The sequence below is a fragment of the Hippocampus comes genome, unplaced genomic scaffold (assembly GCF_001891065.2).
Source record: "Hippocampus comes isolate QL1 unplaced genomic scaffold, H_comes_QL1_v1.1 scaffold177, whole genome shotgun sequence".
Classification (NCBI taxonomy): Eukaryota; Metazoa; Chordata; class Actinopteri; order Syngnathiformes; family Syngnathidae; genus Hippocampus; species Hippocampus comes.
Window position 1 is genome coordinate 2,464,850 of NW_017806158.1, and position 17,612 is coordinate 2,482,461.

Below are 17,612 nucleotides of genomic sequence, written 5' to 3' on the forward strand. Positions count from 1 at the left end.
TATTTTGCAAATGTAGCTAGCCTTGCCCCACCCGTACAATCTATATGAGAACAGTGTGGGAAAGGCCGCATGCCTGCAGCGATGTCAGAGTCACGTGATGCATCACAAAAGTTTTTAATTGGCCCAAAGCTAAAGAAGGGAGGAGTAATTTGTTGAGTACTTTATTTATTCAGTTTACTGTAGTTTGATTGCTGCACTGATTGATGCCTATTTGGAGTAATACACTTTTTAAAAATTATTTTTCTGCGGACTGCAAGTTATGAGGTATGAGGACCCCAATTTGAAAATTACTCTAGTAAATGATCTATTTGCATTGCTTCAGGATAACTATTTTACAGGATTGACAGGGACGCCTTCATTTTACCCTTTATAGACATTCAAATTATCTTTTTCCCCCCCCCCTCAGGTGTAGCCAACTATAAGACAGTCATGATGAAAACGGGTGCCACGAAGTTAGGGCTGCCCAAGGCGGGATTCCAGGAGCGAGCGAAGCAGGCTTCTTTAGCTCCCTCTACTTCATGCTCCACCACCACCTCCACAGGAATGAGGACTTCCAGATCGTCCAACACGCTAGCCTCGGATCAGCGACTCAGCAGGGTGAAGCCCAAACCTAAACTTGTTACTCACTCATGTTACTGGTACTAACAGCGGTTCTGTTTTCAGCTTAAACGAGCTAACAGTGATGATGCTCTGACAAAGCCTGCACTGGGAGCTGCTGCCTCTGGCTTGCGCATGAAGAAGACTGTGACCACCGGAGCCATCTCGGATCTTGCCGAGGCCCGCCACCGTTCTCTCGCTGGTGAGCCAGACATGTCATCAAATTTTCAATAATTCTGAAAAGCCCCAGTGTTATGCAGTTATGTAATTTTTGTTTGTGTGTTTTCAACGTTCCTCATTAGGGTTTGTGTTTGTCATACAAAAAAGTGACTACACCCCCTCACATATTTGATTACATGTTTGCTTTTTCATGGGACAACTGTGAAGAATTTTGTTGCCAGCAGTGTAGACCTTCAATGACTGCGTGTTGAGTTATTGTGAGGGGACGGTATGTGCACATTGTGCAAGCTGTATGCTGACTACTTAACGTTGTAGGGAGGTGTCATTTTGACATTACTGCCCCATGAAAGGATATATTTAACCTCCCACGTTCCAAAAACATGCACGGTAGGTTAATTGGTCACTCTAAATTATCCTTCGGTGTGATTGTGAGGGGGAATGGAGGTTGTTTGTGTATGTGTGCCCTGGGATCGTCTGACAACCAGTTCAGAGTGTATCTCGTCGACTATCTGGAGTCACCTGGGGTAGGCCCCGGTACGCCCGCGACCCTATTGAGGATAAAGCGGTTCTTATATTCAATGGATGGACAAAAAGTCTTGTGTACTCTTGTGGGATACTGTAGTTTCCCATTTCAGCCACCAGAGGGCCATACCCACTAGTTCTGAGCATTCAGAGCAAGCTCTCTCCATTTTCAGTGCATGACATTTTTCATGGTTGGCTGCAGTGTGGTGCAATGTTTTGGTTCTCAGAGGATTTATTTATTCCAAAATAGAGAGACTGGAAACATTCATTCTGCTCCTCTGACATTTACTTGGATTTTTGAGCGGGTGATGTTTTCAATTACAAATACACAAAAAAATATCTATTTTTCGAAAGGAATTATGTTCTTTGTTGCCTTTTGTTGAAACACAACACCTTTTTTTAAAAGCAATTTACTTTAAGGCACATGAAGTACATTTGTATGTTTATCGCGCTTCAGTTTTAAGATCACACCGATTTTAATGTCTCACAAAAACAACCCATGTTAGAATAAAATACAGTTTCTAAATTGTAATTTTATCTTTAAGGAGAAAAAATAATCCAAAACTATTTGGTCCACAGTGTAAAATAATCTTGACCGAAAGAAATGAATTTGCGATAAGTGGTGAGTCTTTCACATCGATTTGGAGGAATTATAGCCACCTCTTCTTCAGAGAATTGTTTTATCCCAGTCTTATTGGAGAGTTTTCAAGCCAAAACTGTGTCACACCACCCGATGCGAGTTGGATTTAAGTCCAGATTTACTGTATACGAGCTACTCCAAAACTTTTTTTGTTTGTTTGAGTCATTCAGAGGCACGCTTGCTGGTATTTCTCAGGCTGAACATTATTATTATTATTATTATTATTATTATTATCATTATTTTACACAGAGTAGGTTGAAAAGATTACATTTTAATGAAGATTTATAGTTCTCATATGAATATAGAGAATGCTCATTATTATAATTCACAGCAATAATTCGGAACACCGTCCTTGTTTCTGACTTTGCTTTTAGTGATTCATCCACAAAGTGGATTCTAAGCTGCAGTGCAGTTCTTCCTCTTGGGGCAGGTTTTCTGAGGTAAATATAATTGGGTTGAGACTTCAAACGAGATGAAAATCCACGGTTAAGTAGGGTTTGCATTTCTCGGGGGAGCACTGAATTATTGCTAATTATGAAAATGTTATTTTGCATTGCTATTTTCTTACTGAAGCGAGGAGTGTGCATTATAAATTCATCACGACTCGTATACTCACATTGGCCTAGTTTTGTGAACCAATTTCGGGTAAGCAGTCATCATCAAGGAAATGAATCTCACTGAATAATTCTTTGTCATATAGAAAATCCTATTGGTTGTGTAAAGGAATGTTGTTGTTGCTCTTGGGCAGAATTGTGTTCTGTTAGAAATATGGTGCTGTGTTCTTTCGATGCTAATTTATGATTCCACTGGAAGCAAAATAACAGGTTGCATACAGAAAATGGGTGTTTAGTTGTTATGTTTATGTGTCATTATAGCACTTGTATCTTAGCATTCATTGAATTGGATTGATTCATTTTGGAGGTGGAGGGTGAGCATTGATTTGGACTTGGCCGTGACATTGCCCGTGCTCAACATTAAAGCTTTGCAAAATACACCAAGACAATCTTTACGAAAACATTTCATTCAACAATTATTCCCGGACCCTATTTGATTTCAACAGCCAGAATCCTATGCCGAAGATGAGGTTAACACCACAAATATGAATTAGCTTAACCTGGCCCACAGCAGGATTTCCGATCTGTTATTTTTGTTAATGGATCCAGACCTGGCACTTTACCAATTCTACCATGCTGTCAGACAATCGGTTTCTGATGACTTATTTAAAATGCCTCATCAATAATTCAGTCAAGCTTTCATCGGAGGAGGAGTCCCTGTGGAGAGTGCAAGGACACAGACTGTCCCACTCTATAAAGAACAAACCTTGTGAGGGTACAAATATACAGTACATTGAAAACCATTTGAATCTACGTTTTCTTCTTTCACGTGCATCATTCATTCCTGAGTCAAGCTTAAATTTCGTGAAATTGTTTGTCTGCCGTGAGTTCGTTTTGATTTAGCCCATAGAATCTGGGTGATTGATAACTGGCACCTTTTTTAACATTGCATGTTAACATTTTTTCTCGCTGGTGAGCCAGACATGTCATCAAATTTTCAATAATTCTGAAAAGCCCCAGTGTTATGCAGTTATGTAATTTTTGTTTGTGTGTTTTCAACGTTCCTCATTAGGGTTTGTGTTTGTCATACAAAAAAGTGACTACACCCCCTCACATATTTGATTACATGTTTGCTTTTTCATGGGACAACTGTGAAGAATTTTGTTGCCAGCAGTGTAGACCTTCAATGACTGCGTGTTGAGTTATTGTGAGGGGACGGTATGTGCACATTGTGCAAGCTGTATGCTGACTACTTAACGTTGTAGGGAGGTGTCATTTTGACATTACTGCCCCATGAAAGGATATATTTAACCTCCCACGTTCCAAAAACATGCACGGTAGGTTAATTGGTCACTCTAAATTATCCTTCGGTGTGATTGTGAGGGGGAATGGAGGTTGTTTGTGTATGTGTGCCCTGGGATCGTCTGACAACCAGTTCAGAGTGTATCTCGTCGACTATCTGGAGTCACCTGGGGTAGGCCCCGGTACGCCCGCGACCCTATTGAGGATAAAGCGGTTCTTATATTCAATGGATGGACAAAAAGTCTTGTGTACTCTTGTGGGATACTGTAGTTTCCCATTTCAGCCACCAGAGGGCCATACCCACTAGTTCTGAGCATTCAGAGCAAGCTCTCTCCATTTTCAGTGCATGACATTTTTCATGGTTGGCTGCAGTGTGGTGCAATGTTTTGGTTCTCAGAGGATTTATTTATTCCAAAATAGAGAGACTGGAAACATTCATTCTGCTCCTCTGACATTTACTTGGATTTTTGAGCGGGTGATGTTTTCAATTACAAATACACAAAAAAATATCTATTTTTCGAAAGGAATTATGTTCTTTGTTGCCTTTTGTTGAAACACAACACCTTTTTTTAAAAGCAATTTACTTTAAGGCACATGAAGTACATTTGTATGTTTATCGCGCTTCAGTTTTAAGATCACACCGATTTTAATGTCTCACAAAAACAACCCATGTTAGAATAAAATACAGTTTCTAAATTGTAATTTTATCTTTAAGGAGAAAAAATAATCCAAAACTATTTGGTCCACAGTGTAAAATAATCTTGACCGAAAGAAATGAATTTGCGATAAGTGGTGAGTCTTTCACATCGATTTGGAGGAATTATAGCCACCTCTTCTTCAGAGAATTGTTTTATCCCAGTCTTATTGGAGAGTTTTCAAGCCAAAACTGTGTCACACCACCCGATGCGAGTTGGATTTAAGTCCAGATTTACTGTATACGAGCTACTCCAAAACTTTTTTTGTTTGTTTGAGTCATTCAGAGGCACGCTTGCTGGTATTTCTCAGGCTGAACATTATTATTATTATTATTATTATTATTATTATCATTATTTTACACAGAGTAGGTTGAAAAGATTACATTTTAATGAAGATTTATAGTTCTCATATGAATATAGAGAATGCTCATTATTATAATTCACAGCAATAATTCGGAACACCGTCCTTGTTTCTGACTTTGCTTTTAGTGATTCATCCACAAAGTGGATTCTAAGCTGCAGTGCAGTTCTTCCTCTTGGGGCAGGTTTTCTGAGGTAAATATAATTGGGTTGAGACTTCAAACGAGATGAAAATCCACGGTTAAGTAGGGTTTGCATTTCTCGGGGGAGCACTGAATTATTGCTAATTATGAAAATGTTATTTTGCATTGCTATTTTCTTACTGAAGCGAGGAGTGTGCATTATAAATTCATCACGACTCGTATACTCACATTGGCCTAGTTTTGTGAACCAATTTCGGGTAAGCAGTCATCATCAAGGAAATGAATCTCACTGAATAATTCTTTGTCATATAGAAAATCCTATTGGTTGTGTAAAGGAATGTTGTTGTTGCTCTTGGGCAGAATTGTGTTCTGTTAGAAATATGGTGCTGTGTTCTTTCGATGCTAATTTATGATTCCACTGGAAGCAAAATAACAGGTTGCATACAGAAAATGGGTGTTTAGTTGTTATGTTTATGTGTCATTATAGCACTTGTATCTTAGCATTCATTGAATTGGATTGATTCATTTTGGAGGTGGAGGGTGAGCATTGATTTGGACTTGGCCGTGACATTGCCCGTGCTCAACATTAAAGCTTTGCAAAATACACCAAGACAATCTTTACGAAAACATTTCATTCAACAATTATTCCCGGACCCTATTTGATTTCAACAGCCAGAATCCTATGCCGAAGATGAGGTTAACACCACAAATATGAATTAGCTTAACCTGGCCCACAGCAGGATTTCCGATCTGTTATTTTTGTTAATGGATCCAGACCTGGCACTTTACCAATTCTACCATGCTGTCAGACAATCGGTTTCTGATGACTTATTTAAAATGCCTCATCAATAATTCAGTCAAGCTTTCATCGGAGGAGGAGTCCCTGTGGAGAGTGCAAGGACACAGACTGTCCCACTCTATAAAGAACAAACCTTGTGAGGGTACAAATATACAGTACATTGAAAACCATTTGAATCTACGTTTTCTTCTTTCACGTGCATCATTCATTCCTGAGTCAAGCTTAAATTTCGTGAAATTGTTTGTCTGCCGTGAGTTCGTTTTGATTTAGCCCATAGAATCTGGGTGATTGATAACTGGCACCTTTTTTAACATTGCATGTTAACATTTTTTATACTGAGCATAGTCATTTATAGATGCAAGAAAGAGTAACTGTAAAATGTCTGTCCTGTCCCCTGATCACTTGAAATTAACCGTCGCATTTCAATATTTTGACCAAAACACAAATTTATATTGACTCAATATGATTTCTTTTTAGCTACACTTCCTCGCATCCCTGCATATACAGTACTTGAGTAAGAACATATTCAACTCAAAATAGCTTTTTGGGAACCTGATCAGTTCGTGTGTCTTTAAATTGCAATAAAACCCAAGACAAAACGAAAGATAAGCAGCCCAAGGTGACATGATTTAGGAATCGTATTGACCTGGAGTATATTTGGCTTGTATTAACTAATTCTGAGATACCAGACATGGTCCCTGTCAATATGGTTCTCGTGGCCCTCATATCTCTACCGGATGAATTAATCACACACGCCTCAGTCCACTGGGATGACTCAGGCTGCATACGCACTCATCCATGACCGACACACACTGACACAAGCACTAAAAAAGGTATTAATTAAAGATAGTGGGTGGTTGTCCTTGCTATAGTGTGCAAATATAACCAGAAAATGAACTTTCATTTCTCCACTACCGCTTTCCCCAAAACGCGCACAAATGATACTCTCACCCTATTTATTGTGCATACACAGGTTCAAAAAGGATTTTTACAAGTGGAATGCGTATACACTGGCCTACTTGTAGACACATTGTCACTGCTGGAATTTTGTGCCTTGTCTTCAGGACACTCGCAACACTTGCGACCCTCAAGTCTATAGATAGGCATGACAGATTGGGAATGTCTTACCGCAATTTGACAGAGGCCTGTTGTGCCAGCAGAGATGGGGTTCCTGCGGTGAGGAGAACATTCTTAGCAGGATTAGGGATAGGTTTGTTGACCAAGGTGGATGTGCTGATCTAAATGGAGGCGAAAGCAGTATATTAAGAGAGGCAAATGGAAATCAGACTTTATGTAACATGCAGAAGACTTAGGAAGACGCTTGGAAGCTGTACTGAGGTTGACTGTCGAAACGGACGTGGGCGGGAAAAGACCAAGAGCCACCGCAGTATTTCATAATTCAAATCGGCATGAACCAAAAATAACAATTCCACTTAAAACTTACATTTGCTGGACTGTATGACTGTGAGACAACTGCTCCAGTTATTTTGTGATTATTTATAACAACAATCTGCTGCTGTTCGAGTGGCCGCTGTGATCTTTCGTCTAATAATAGCATCTGTTGTGCATCATCTTTTGATAATTCCGATTAAAACCGCCACAGAAAATTTGGTTCCAAAAAGAGGTTATTATACAAGGAAATATGAAGTTATACAACCCTCCAGCTTTCACCAAGCGGGTCCTCACATGGCTGCTTAACTCGGCAAACAGAATGTGGGGGAATGAGTTAAGTACCGAGAAGCGTGAGGAATGGTTACCATCGTTTGTTCTAGTACGGGCTAGTAGGAGGTGCCGTGTAATTGTGTGTGTGTGTGTGCGTGTGTGTGTGAGAAAGTGAGAGAGAAAGAGAGTGTTTGTATGCGAGTATGAGAAGCCACACCTCCCGATCCAGTTGTTATCGCAGCAATAATGATGTGCATATGATGCTGCCTGCATACCCGCCTGCCAGCATAGCATGCTGTCACCCTTGTGGAGGATCTGCACGCTCTTGCGCTTTTGACACACAGTGGAAGCCACCCGCTGTCAGGACACGTAGTCTGCCTCAGCAACACATGCGCATTCACACAAACACGCTCTCACAGTCCTGGGAAAGGATCGCATCAAAAGAAGATCCGTAGCAAGGGGAAGAAGAAGAATTGGAAGAATTTGATATTTCTTCTCTCTCTTCTCCACTGTGACTGAGTGCCGGTTGGATTGTGGATGCTGAACAAATGCGACCACGCTGACGCCCCCCCACACACGCATACATCACTCCCCCGCAGCTACAAATTGTTGGATTTATCCTCACTGCGCCGAGTGTGGGAGTCGCAGATCGGACCAACATGGGGAACCAAGCGGGAAGACAGGAGGAAACCAACACAGGTCTGGCTTTAGGTGTACCTTTTGTCCGACACACCTTAGTGCAGATAATTTGTTTGGTTCCACGTAGACGACTCGACTTGATGATCGTAGGCCGACTAACTTGTGTGTCATGTGTTACTGCATGTCTGAAAGACAAGTTTTGACTGATGAGTAATGGTAGAAATGCCCCGGAGCTCCTGAAGCCATGAATGGTTTGTAAGCTTTTCTTTTGACATCAAGCACGATGACACGTTGCCCGTTTTCGTAGCTGCGTTCAGTTACGATAGGTCCGTTTGTGCACCTCTCTGTAGTTATTGGAAGTAGGGCAGAAGAAGGAGTACCCGCTTTGTCTGCCAGTCAGCCTAAGAGAAGCTGCTACAGGAGCTCGAATCATCACTCCCACATCTCTTCGCCGTCCTGAGCAGAATGTGCCTGGGCCAGATATCCATTTCAAAGCTCATCGCAAGCGTAAATGGGATCAAAATGTCGTGTAAATTCCCCCATTGTCTTGCTGCGGGCCAGATATCCATTTCAGTAAAGCTCATCCCAAGCGTAAATGGGCTCAAAATGTCGTGTAAATTCCCCCATTGTCTTGCTGTGGACAAATGTCAAACAAAACACAAATCCCGAGAAAAAATATAACTCACTCGCTAGAGCTTTGCTCTGTAGTAGTAGTGCAAAAATGCGCAACATTTGCATGAACAGCAGTGGCTCGAGCTGGACCAATTTGTTTTGTAATGCATTTCTTGAAGATGAGAAACAAATGCTCGGAGTGAATGGCGGTGTTTGTTCAAGCACATGAGCACAAATGGTGCAAAGCCGACTAGTATTGCTTGTCTAAATTAGTAGTCGTACAAAACATCATGGTTTGATTGGAATATGCAACAACAACCAAGACTGATTCTTTGAAATTATTATTGTTGATAATTTGAATATTGTTGGGTGATAGGTAATCATGAGCTTGCTTGTTGTAGTATTTTATTTTTATTTTTATCTTCCTGCCTTGGTTTTAGAGGTACAATATTATGCATATCGACATAGCTTTGCACTGTTTTTGCTAATCGGTGGTTTGCATCGTCCAACACGACATCTCTTTGGTCCATGCTGATGAACTTCGGTCCTGCCTCTGGGAGGTTGTTGCTGACGTGACAAACTGTCGTTTCAGAGGCTTTCTTGACAGCGCTCAAAAACATTTTGTTGGCAGGCAGTGGCTGCTGTTTTCCTTGGTCAACTTTTTTGACACCTATAATTTATGACAGCAGTAGTTTCTTCTTCTGGGCATTTCAAATGATATGGGCCAAGGTTTGTGCGGTGGCTGACTGACAGCTTCAAATTTACTTGCTTTTCCCCCCCATAGGCTGCTCTCTGGTTTTTATGTTGGTTGTACGGTCATACCTCGGTTTTCGACCATAATCCGCTCCAGAATACGGTCATACCTCGGTTTTTGACCATAATCCGCTCCAGAAGGCTGTCCGAAAAGCGCTTTGTTCGAAAATCCAAAACTATTTTATCCTAAAAGCGCTTTGTTCGAAAATCCAAAACTATTTTATTAGCCCATGATCAGGGGCTAATACACTATGCAGAAATAACAAAAAAACTGTCAGATTTGCGTAAATCACAACAAAAACATCTGCTCACAATGAACGTTACACGAGGAAGCGTCTTCCTCGTGTAAGGAAGCCGAGAGGAGTCGAGTGGCGTATTCGGGTTTGCTCAGTTTGGTCGAAAACCGGTTTTCGGTCGTAATCTGAGGCGTAAAAATCGCAAATTTCCTGGTCGAAATCCGATTTGGTCGATAACAGACGTTCGAAAACCAAGGTTTGACTGTACCTCTAACCAGAATAAGCATGCACAGACAAAAACCAAATATCTGGAACAGACCTGAAGCCATCCATCGCTTTCATCCCTTCTCTATTGATCTCTACTTAAGGTTTGTGTTGAAGATCCATGACCAAACCTGATATTTGGCAGCTGGAACCGGAGGTATAGTGTATAAACAGTTGCGAGAGGAGAAGAAATGTTTTCAAATATGGTGCATGCTGCTCTTTGTCATGTGAAAGGCTGAGTTATCTTCTGCAACGTTAAGACTGTCATTATCACATCCAGTCGACAATGACTGCGGCAACACCGAGCCTTTCTGTCTCCCCGCGAGATTACCAACACCGTGGCCCAGACTATACAGTCGACTGTGGTCCACATGCTGTCAGCTGCTGATGAATCGACACTAAATTATAGTCCAATAACAGCACACGTCTATTTTCAGGGCTGTTATTCCGTCTCTTGTAGCCATGTGAGCTGAGGAAAAAGGTTCAAACATATTTGTCTTGTGAGGTCAATCAAATTGTCCTGAGCTTTCTCATGGTCAAAAATGGAAATTTCGCACATCTGTGGTTTCTCGACACAAGTGATTGGGATGCTTTAATAGGAGCTGCGATATTTCAAAGTATGCTGTTTTCTTTCCAAAGTTGGGGAGTAAAGAATGTTATGTTGTCATTGGAATGTCATTGTTTTTTTGGGTGTTCTGTTTGGGGTGGGGGGGGTCCGCTTACCATACCAGATTTAGCAGTGGTGAGCAATTATTTTTCTATTCTCAGATGGTTTCAGGATATGGGCCACTGATATGTATTAAATGTCTCTTATAAATTCCGTTAGAATTGTGTAGATGTCGAATTTCTATCAGATTATTTTACAAGTTACAAAAATGTGACCGCGTCATTCAACTTTTTTAAGGCAGACACTAATTATTCATTCATTCATTCATTCATTCATTCATTTTCCGATCCGCTTATCCTCACAAGGGTGGCGGCGGGTGCTGGAGCCTATCCCAGCTGTCTTCGGGCAGTAGGTGGGGGACACCCTGAACCGGTTGCCAGCCAATCGCAGGGCACACCGAGACAAACAACCATCCACGCTCACACCCACACTTAGGGACAATTTAGAGTGTTCAATTAGCCTGCCATGCATGTTTTAGGAATGTGGGAGGAAACCGGAGTACCCGCAGAAAACCCATGCAGGCCCGGGGAGAACATGCAAACTCCACACAGGAAGGCCGGAGCCGGGATCGAACCCACGGCCTCTGCACTGTGAAGTCGAGCCGCTAACCACTGACCCACCGGACCGCCCGAGAATGATTATGTGCCTATAAAAGATTTTTTCGGAATCATCGATCCAGGTCGCAACCAATAGATTTGGTGCCACTTCAGGTTGAGAGCATTTTTAGTTCATTCCAAATGCGCATTTGCCTATCAATCAATATATACTCTATTTATGTCCTCATTAGGATTCACTCTTGACGATGACCCAATCACAAGCATGTTCCAAATTGTACAATGACATAAGTAATAGCTTAAAAAATAATGACAAGCTGAAAGGAGTTTCATTAAGAAGTCAAGCATGTTCTTAAACGAGACATGACCGATACAAAATGTTCAATTCATGTGCAAGGGTCATCAATTCTACCTGCCATCCACTTGGTTGAGTTCTGTGGGAAGGCATCGTTTTATTTTGAATCTACATTTGGTGTCTCCTCCCTACAGATGTACGCTGACGTTTATCCTCTGCCCAGAAGTCCCAAAATGTTTTCCATTTTGACATTTCCGTTAACCTCCTCTTGACAAATTTATGATTGGTGTCTCAAGACAATACGAAACTATAATGAGATGACACTGTAATGATAACCCTTGCATTTTTTTGTTTTACTTTTAGTGAAGAATTGGATTTGTTTTGACACACTGGCACAAAAGAGAGAATGTTTCCAATGGACAAGTTTTTGGATCATTTCCAATAAGTTGAAGGGGGAGGCTCACGTTCAAGAGGAAGCAACTTTGACCAAACTGCGATTGCCCTCGCACTGAGGAAGTTGTCTCATTTGTACTTTCCATTAAGTTTAGTTGGTACCTTAAACAAACCAGCCTCTCTTTTTTTTCCTTATTATTTTTACATGAATTTTGACCTTTTGTCCATAAGCAAATGCAAAATTATGCTTTTGGAAAGCACTGGCCAGGATAAAAGACTTTCCCAAAAACAGTGCTATTGTAGTTATACACTGAAAGTTTTTTTATACTCTTTTCAGTGTACATGAGCTACAATCACCGCCCGTCTTCAGCACCATTTTTTGTGACAACTTTATGCATAAAATACCAAACTCCTAAATACTGTTGTTAATCGACTCCGATTCTCAAAAGCTAGTCTATAAAGTCATGAGTGAGACATGGATTGTGATAAAGATATTCACGTGACCATTGGTCACATCACATCACGGATCTTCCAGCATGTCCTCCAGTGACACTAACTTGTTCAAAGTGACGAACCAAGCGACACGGGTCAGCTGTTCCAGTTTTCCTGTTATACTTCCTTTTGTGCTGCAAAAACAAGCGCGGTTTCGAATTGACGAGAGGACAAAGGTCAAAATATTATCGGGCTTTTTCATATCTAGCAGAATGTTTGTTCCCTCAGTGGGAGACCCAATTACTCTCTCATGCTATCAGAATGTGCTATCTTCCTAGTGTAACGGGTCCTTAGAAGGGATTTTTTTTTTGACTGCTTTTTTTATAATAGAAACGGCCTGCTAAATTTTAATCAATATTTATTAAATGCTATGTGCTATCTTCCTAGTGTAAGTGTTTACTGCTTTTTTTGTCATAGAAGCGGCCTGCTAAATTTTAATCAATATTTATTAAATGCTGCACATTTTATTAATAGATGCGTTTGTCAAGAAATTATAATTGCTGTTGAGTAGATTTTGTTTTCCCTTTCGCTGCCCATTGGGCCATAGCAATGCTTTTAACCATCCTGACTAATCTGTCCTCAGTCAGTGTGTCATGCAGCCTCGTTCCCGAGCCCCATTAGAATCCCTTGATTCCAGTCAGAGGATAGAAATGCCCGTGGGTTTCAGTTTCTGACTGATAGGTGCCTGTTGACCCATTTCATGGTCTTGTCACTCCGACAAAAGGAAAGACCACCATCATTTTTGCAACAAAAGAGGACAGACAATGCAGATGCATTCTTCCATATGAGTTCGTTTGTGATGGTTATAATGAAGGCACTTCAGGTGCCAATTGGCTGACACTTAACCGCGTGCAGTCATTCATTCATGGTGGCTTTTCATCCATGACCCTCCTGATCTGGAAATGAAAGATTTTGAGCACTTTGCCCTCCGCGTCTAGGCTGGCCAGCAGGCTGCAGTTAACTGGATGTTGTTGGACTTAGTCCAGCTTCAGAGCTTCCAATTTGATTGGAAAGCTTATCTTCATTAGGAAGAATAAAGCCCACACAATACATTACTGTAATGTGTTTGATCAAAAATGAAGGACTTTGAATTAAGACAATACACTTCATTTACTTAATTCAATTGTCACACTAATGTCTTCTTTGCTGTTACTAATGTTTCATTGGACTAAACAAAAAAATCTAAGCAAAAAAAAAAAATGCTGGAATTTGTATTATTTTGTCTCAAATTCTATTCGCAATTTGGTTCAAAGCATCATTTTCAATTTAATAAAAAGCAAAAACAGCAAAAAAATAAAGTTAGACCCAAGTATTCTTTTCTTAGGTCGGTCAGTTTTTACAATTGTGCGAACTATACTTGATAATTAGGTGCAGCATTCTGCTGCCTGGTCAGCGCCAAGCATGAGTCTGATTGACTGCAAAGGGTGCACCTCAAACTGTGGCGACATGATGGTCAAAGAAGTGAGCGATACAAATATGAGGGAGGAATACAAGGCTGTCCCACAGTCTTGTCCCTCACTTTCAGGCACACACATAAGGAGAACTCAGTCTAAACTGCACGTCAGACTCTCCGCACTTTCTTTTTCACACAAGAACCTCTTTGTCTGTGTCGAATGACAAAATGGCAAGTGGCCATAAACTCCAACTGATTTTCTTATGTTGTCCATTGTTTGAGCATGATTAGGTGTCAGTGCATTGCAAATACGCATTTGGAACATTTGCATGGTGTGTATTCAAATCTGGGTGTCTATTTGTATACGGCCAGTGAAAAAGTGTTGCACGTTGCCCTCATTCCTCCGCTCGTGGATTCAAGTCGTCTTCGATGCAGCCCGCTGAAATGTGACTCCATGTTAGAACAATGGAAGTCGCCAAGAACTGAAGTGAATTGAAACAAAATAATCTGCTGGCAGCAAGGTGACGTGTGCTTAATTTTCCTCTTCTGCCACATGTTGTAGTTATTTCCCACGTCAGCTTTAAATCCTCACAAGGTAATGTCTCTAAAGCTTTCATGAAAGAACCTTTCATTCTTTCAAAGTCAGCAGCACGAACCGGGAATGTAAAAAAGGTTTTAGGCAGCTTCTGTCACAGTTTATTCACTAAAATATAATCTCGACACCGCGCCCAATTAATGGCAAACTCCTTTAAAACACACAATTTTGAAGTATGTTCTCTCAAAACTAGACATTGAAATCTATAGGTAGTTAATGTATGTTTGATGTTTCAGAATTTAGACTGCCCGTCCTTTCCTCTGCGTCTCTTTGCTACGCGATGTGGGTTTGACTGATGCATATGAGAGAGAGAGAGAGAGAGAGAGAGAGAGAGAGAGAGAGAGAGAGAGAGAGAGAGAGAGAGAGAGAGTTTTAATGCATGAATTAATTCCCGGGGGGACAAATCACTGAGTCAAGTCACCCCCGTCTGCGTCACTGTTTGTTGATGAGCCTAAAAACGTACAAGAAAATACTTGTCGCGATTCAGATCGAGTCTGGAATAGGCGTGTGCTTGTGACCCACATTAGTGCCTTTTGAAATGTCACAGTCACGCTCTGCTGTAATGATGCATGAACGCAAGAGAGCAAGCGTGAGACAATGCCGGGCAGATGCTTGCATTGTCAAAACGGTAAACAATGTCTGAATAGGGCACACAGGAAGACGTAACAAAGCGCACGGACAGATAGGAGTGCCAAAATGTGACCCACTTTCTGTTCAATTAGTTTCATTTACGTAATCTAAACAACTGGTTGTAATGCCTCTCTTTGCCGATTCATTTTATTGTTCCCAATTATGTTTAATCCATATAAGCTTGAGTTACTATTTTGTTAAGATCTGAATGTAGCGGCTTTTATTTGGCAATATGCAGTATGTGTGTATGTATATTATACACACACACACACACACACACACACACACACACACACACACACACGTCAGTACTGTATGATTTACTTTATGTCTACTGTCTCCTGGCACATACCTCCCCCTCCCCTCCCAATCCTCATTTGGTTAGTGTTTACTGCATAATAGAGTAAATGGGCCGGAGAGCTCCAAATTCGCTGCGCGCTTTGCATTATTTGTTACCTGACCTGAATCATTTCGGTGTGTGTCACAGGTTGTCAAGCAACTAAGAAGTCTGGTATCCCAGCCCCAAGAGAAATCCCATCTTCAATAACAAGGGACCGCATTTCCCTGCGGGACCAGTTGAGGAGCTCGTCCAGTAAGAGGATTGTTTCCAGTGCCAGCACTTCAAGCCTCTCCACCCTGGCAAAGCAAACGCGTAGCTCAACAAAGTGTCGTGGAGAAGCAGAAGCCCAAGAAAGGGGCCTCCTGGAATGTCAGGTTAAAGAGCTGCTGGCTGAAGTCAAGGCTAAAGATTTGGAGATCAGCAATCTCCGCGTCGAGCTGCAACGCGGCAAAAATAAAGCTTCCACTTCTTCCCCATTGCCGTCGCCTGTCTCGCTATCGCCTCAAGATCTGTCTGCGGAACAAGAGGGAAAGCTCGCAGAGGCTCTTGTCCTGGTTCAGGAGCTCAAGGAAAAGAATGCAAAGTTTCAGAGAGAGCTAGCAAACCTCCGAGAGGAGAACCAAGTGCTAAAGAGAAGGCTTCTCTCTTTTGAGACGTTACCATTATCCGGCAGCCCTCCTAAACCTCACAATGGCCTACCGTCAGATTCCAGCCCAAGTGCCAGTCTCATTAAAACATCCATCTACTCCAGCTCCGTCAAAGACTCGCCTTCACCTGACTCGTCGGAGTTTGAGAAAATCCCGCGTTCCGAATCCGGTAGCAGCAATGTCAGTAGTGAAGCCATCGCTGGTGGGCATCATATGTCTGTCCAGAGCCTAACGGAACAGATACACAAGATGGAGGAAAACCACCACAGCACTGCGGAAGAGCTGCAGGCCACTCTGCAGGAGCTCGCTGACCAGCAGCAAGTGGTGCAAGAGCTGACGACGGAGAATGAGCGTCTGGCTGAGGAGAAGAGCCTCCTGCAGACCTCACTCCAGCAGCAGAGAGAACGTTTAGAGCTGCTCTCCCAGAAGAATGAGGCGCTGGCTAGCCGTCTTCAGGAGCAGGCCCAGAGTGAGGACGAGTTCAGGAGCCAAGGTCCTCGACTTGTTGAACTCGAGCAAAGGTACGCCGAGCTGGTTGAGAGCTCCCGCTTTGAACGGGAGAAACTGGTGAACATCCAGCAGCAGTTAACGAGCAGCCTGCGAGCTCTGGAGGAGGAACACCAGGAGGCGCAGGGCCAGGTGCACGGCCTGCGAGAAGAGATGGACAGGCTACACGGCCAACTGAACCGCGAGCTGGAAGCCAGAGGCGAAGCCGCGCAGTCCGCGGAAGAGCAGAGAGCGGCGGCCGACTGTCTCCGAGTAGAAAATAGTAGGCTGAAGGCGCAGGTGGACATTGAGAGGCAAAAGGTGGGTGAGCTGAAGGCCATGCAGAGCACCAGTGACAGTACCGAGCTACAGCGCCTACTCAAGACGGCCCACGCTGAGAGAGACCGACTGGAGCTGGAGCTGACACAGCTCAGGCAGGACCTGCTGCGGGCCCACGATGAGACTGAGCACGTACAAGCTAGCATGTCCAAGGTATGTGGGTGTTTTGTTTTGTTTTTTTAATCAAGAAGAATTGAAGGATCACTGTAAATCTAAAGTATGTATATGCAGTACCCATCTCCGTTCAGATCCTTAACTCGGAAATGCACGCACAGGTGGAGGCCAAAGGTCAGCAGGTCCAGGAGAGAGCGGAGATGAGGGAGGAGGAGCTCACCAAGCGGTTGAGTGCCTTGGAGGAGGCGGGTATCGTGGCTGAGAAACAAGTGAAGGACATGAAGGAGACCATCTTTGAACTGGAGGACCAGGTGGAGCAACAGCGGGCAATCAACCTCCACACTAATCAAACAGTCCTCGACTTGGAGAGTACGTTTCACTCGCGTTGTTAATTTAGCTCTTCGACTCCCCATCTGTTATCACTTATTGAGTAAGAGATGATACGCTATTTTCGTGATGCTAACTAGCCCGCTTCCTGTTGAGTCTCGCAGACGTTGAGAAGTTGCCGTCAAAGACATTTCATTTGTGTTTGCAGATCTTGTTAAAAAGTTAGAGGAGCAGAAATTTGAAGCGGAACGTCAACTGAAAATTGTCAGCAGGCAGATGAAGGTAAGAGTGTTCGGGGATGTGTTCTGACTCTCACTGGTCTGTCATCATCCGTTTTATCTGCTACCCTAACGCAGCATCTTCTCTGCTGCTTTTTGCCTCT

General features: G+C 42.4%; 2 protein-coding genes across 8 annotated transcripts in view; one reads left to right on the forward strand and one right to left on the reverse strand.

Annotated features, from left to right (window-relative positions):
• The window catches only part of LOC109531097 (piggyBac transposable element-derived protein 4-like), a 62,758-nt gene that overhangs the window by 20,983 nt on the left and 24,163 nt on the right, over nt 1–17,612 (reverse strand). For 2 of the 5 annotated variants that reach the window (XM_019895180.1, XM_019895179.1), the window contains exon 3: nt 6,921–7,030. The exons of 2 other annotated variants lie outside the window; for them this stretch is intronic. In XM_019895180.1, the coding sequence (XP_019750739.1) occupies nt 6,921–6,981 (61 nt within the window). In that variant the 5' untranslated portion in view covers nt 6,982–7,030. The remainder of the gene's footprint in view (nt 1–6,920; nt 7,031–17,612) is intronic. One more of the 5 variants, XM_019895178.1, reaches the window with a different exon arrangement.
• Nucleotides 1–17,612, forward strand: part of specc1 (sperm antigen with calponin homology and coiled-coil domains 1) — a 51,792-nt gene that overhangs the window by 11,551 nt on the left and 22,629 nt on the right. For 2 of the 3 annotated variants that reach the window (XM_019895149.1, XM_019895148.1), the window contains exons 2-6: nt 407–597; nt 664–799; nt 15,465–16,942; nt 17,065–17,272; nt 17,439–17,512. In XM_019895149.1, coding sequence (XP_019750708.1) covers nt 430–597; nt 664–799; nt 15,465–16,942; nt 17,065–17,272; nt 17,439–17,512 — 2,064 coding nt within the window. In that variant the 5' untranslated portion in view covers nt 407–429. Of the gene's footprint in view, nt 1–406; nt 598–663; nt 800–7,058; nt 8,154–15,464; nt 16,943–17,064; nt 17,273–17,438; nt 17,513–17,612 lie in introns of those variants that run through there. The other variant, XM_019895151.1, reaches the window with a different exon arrangement.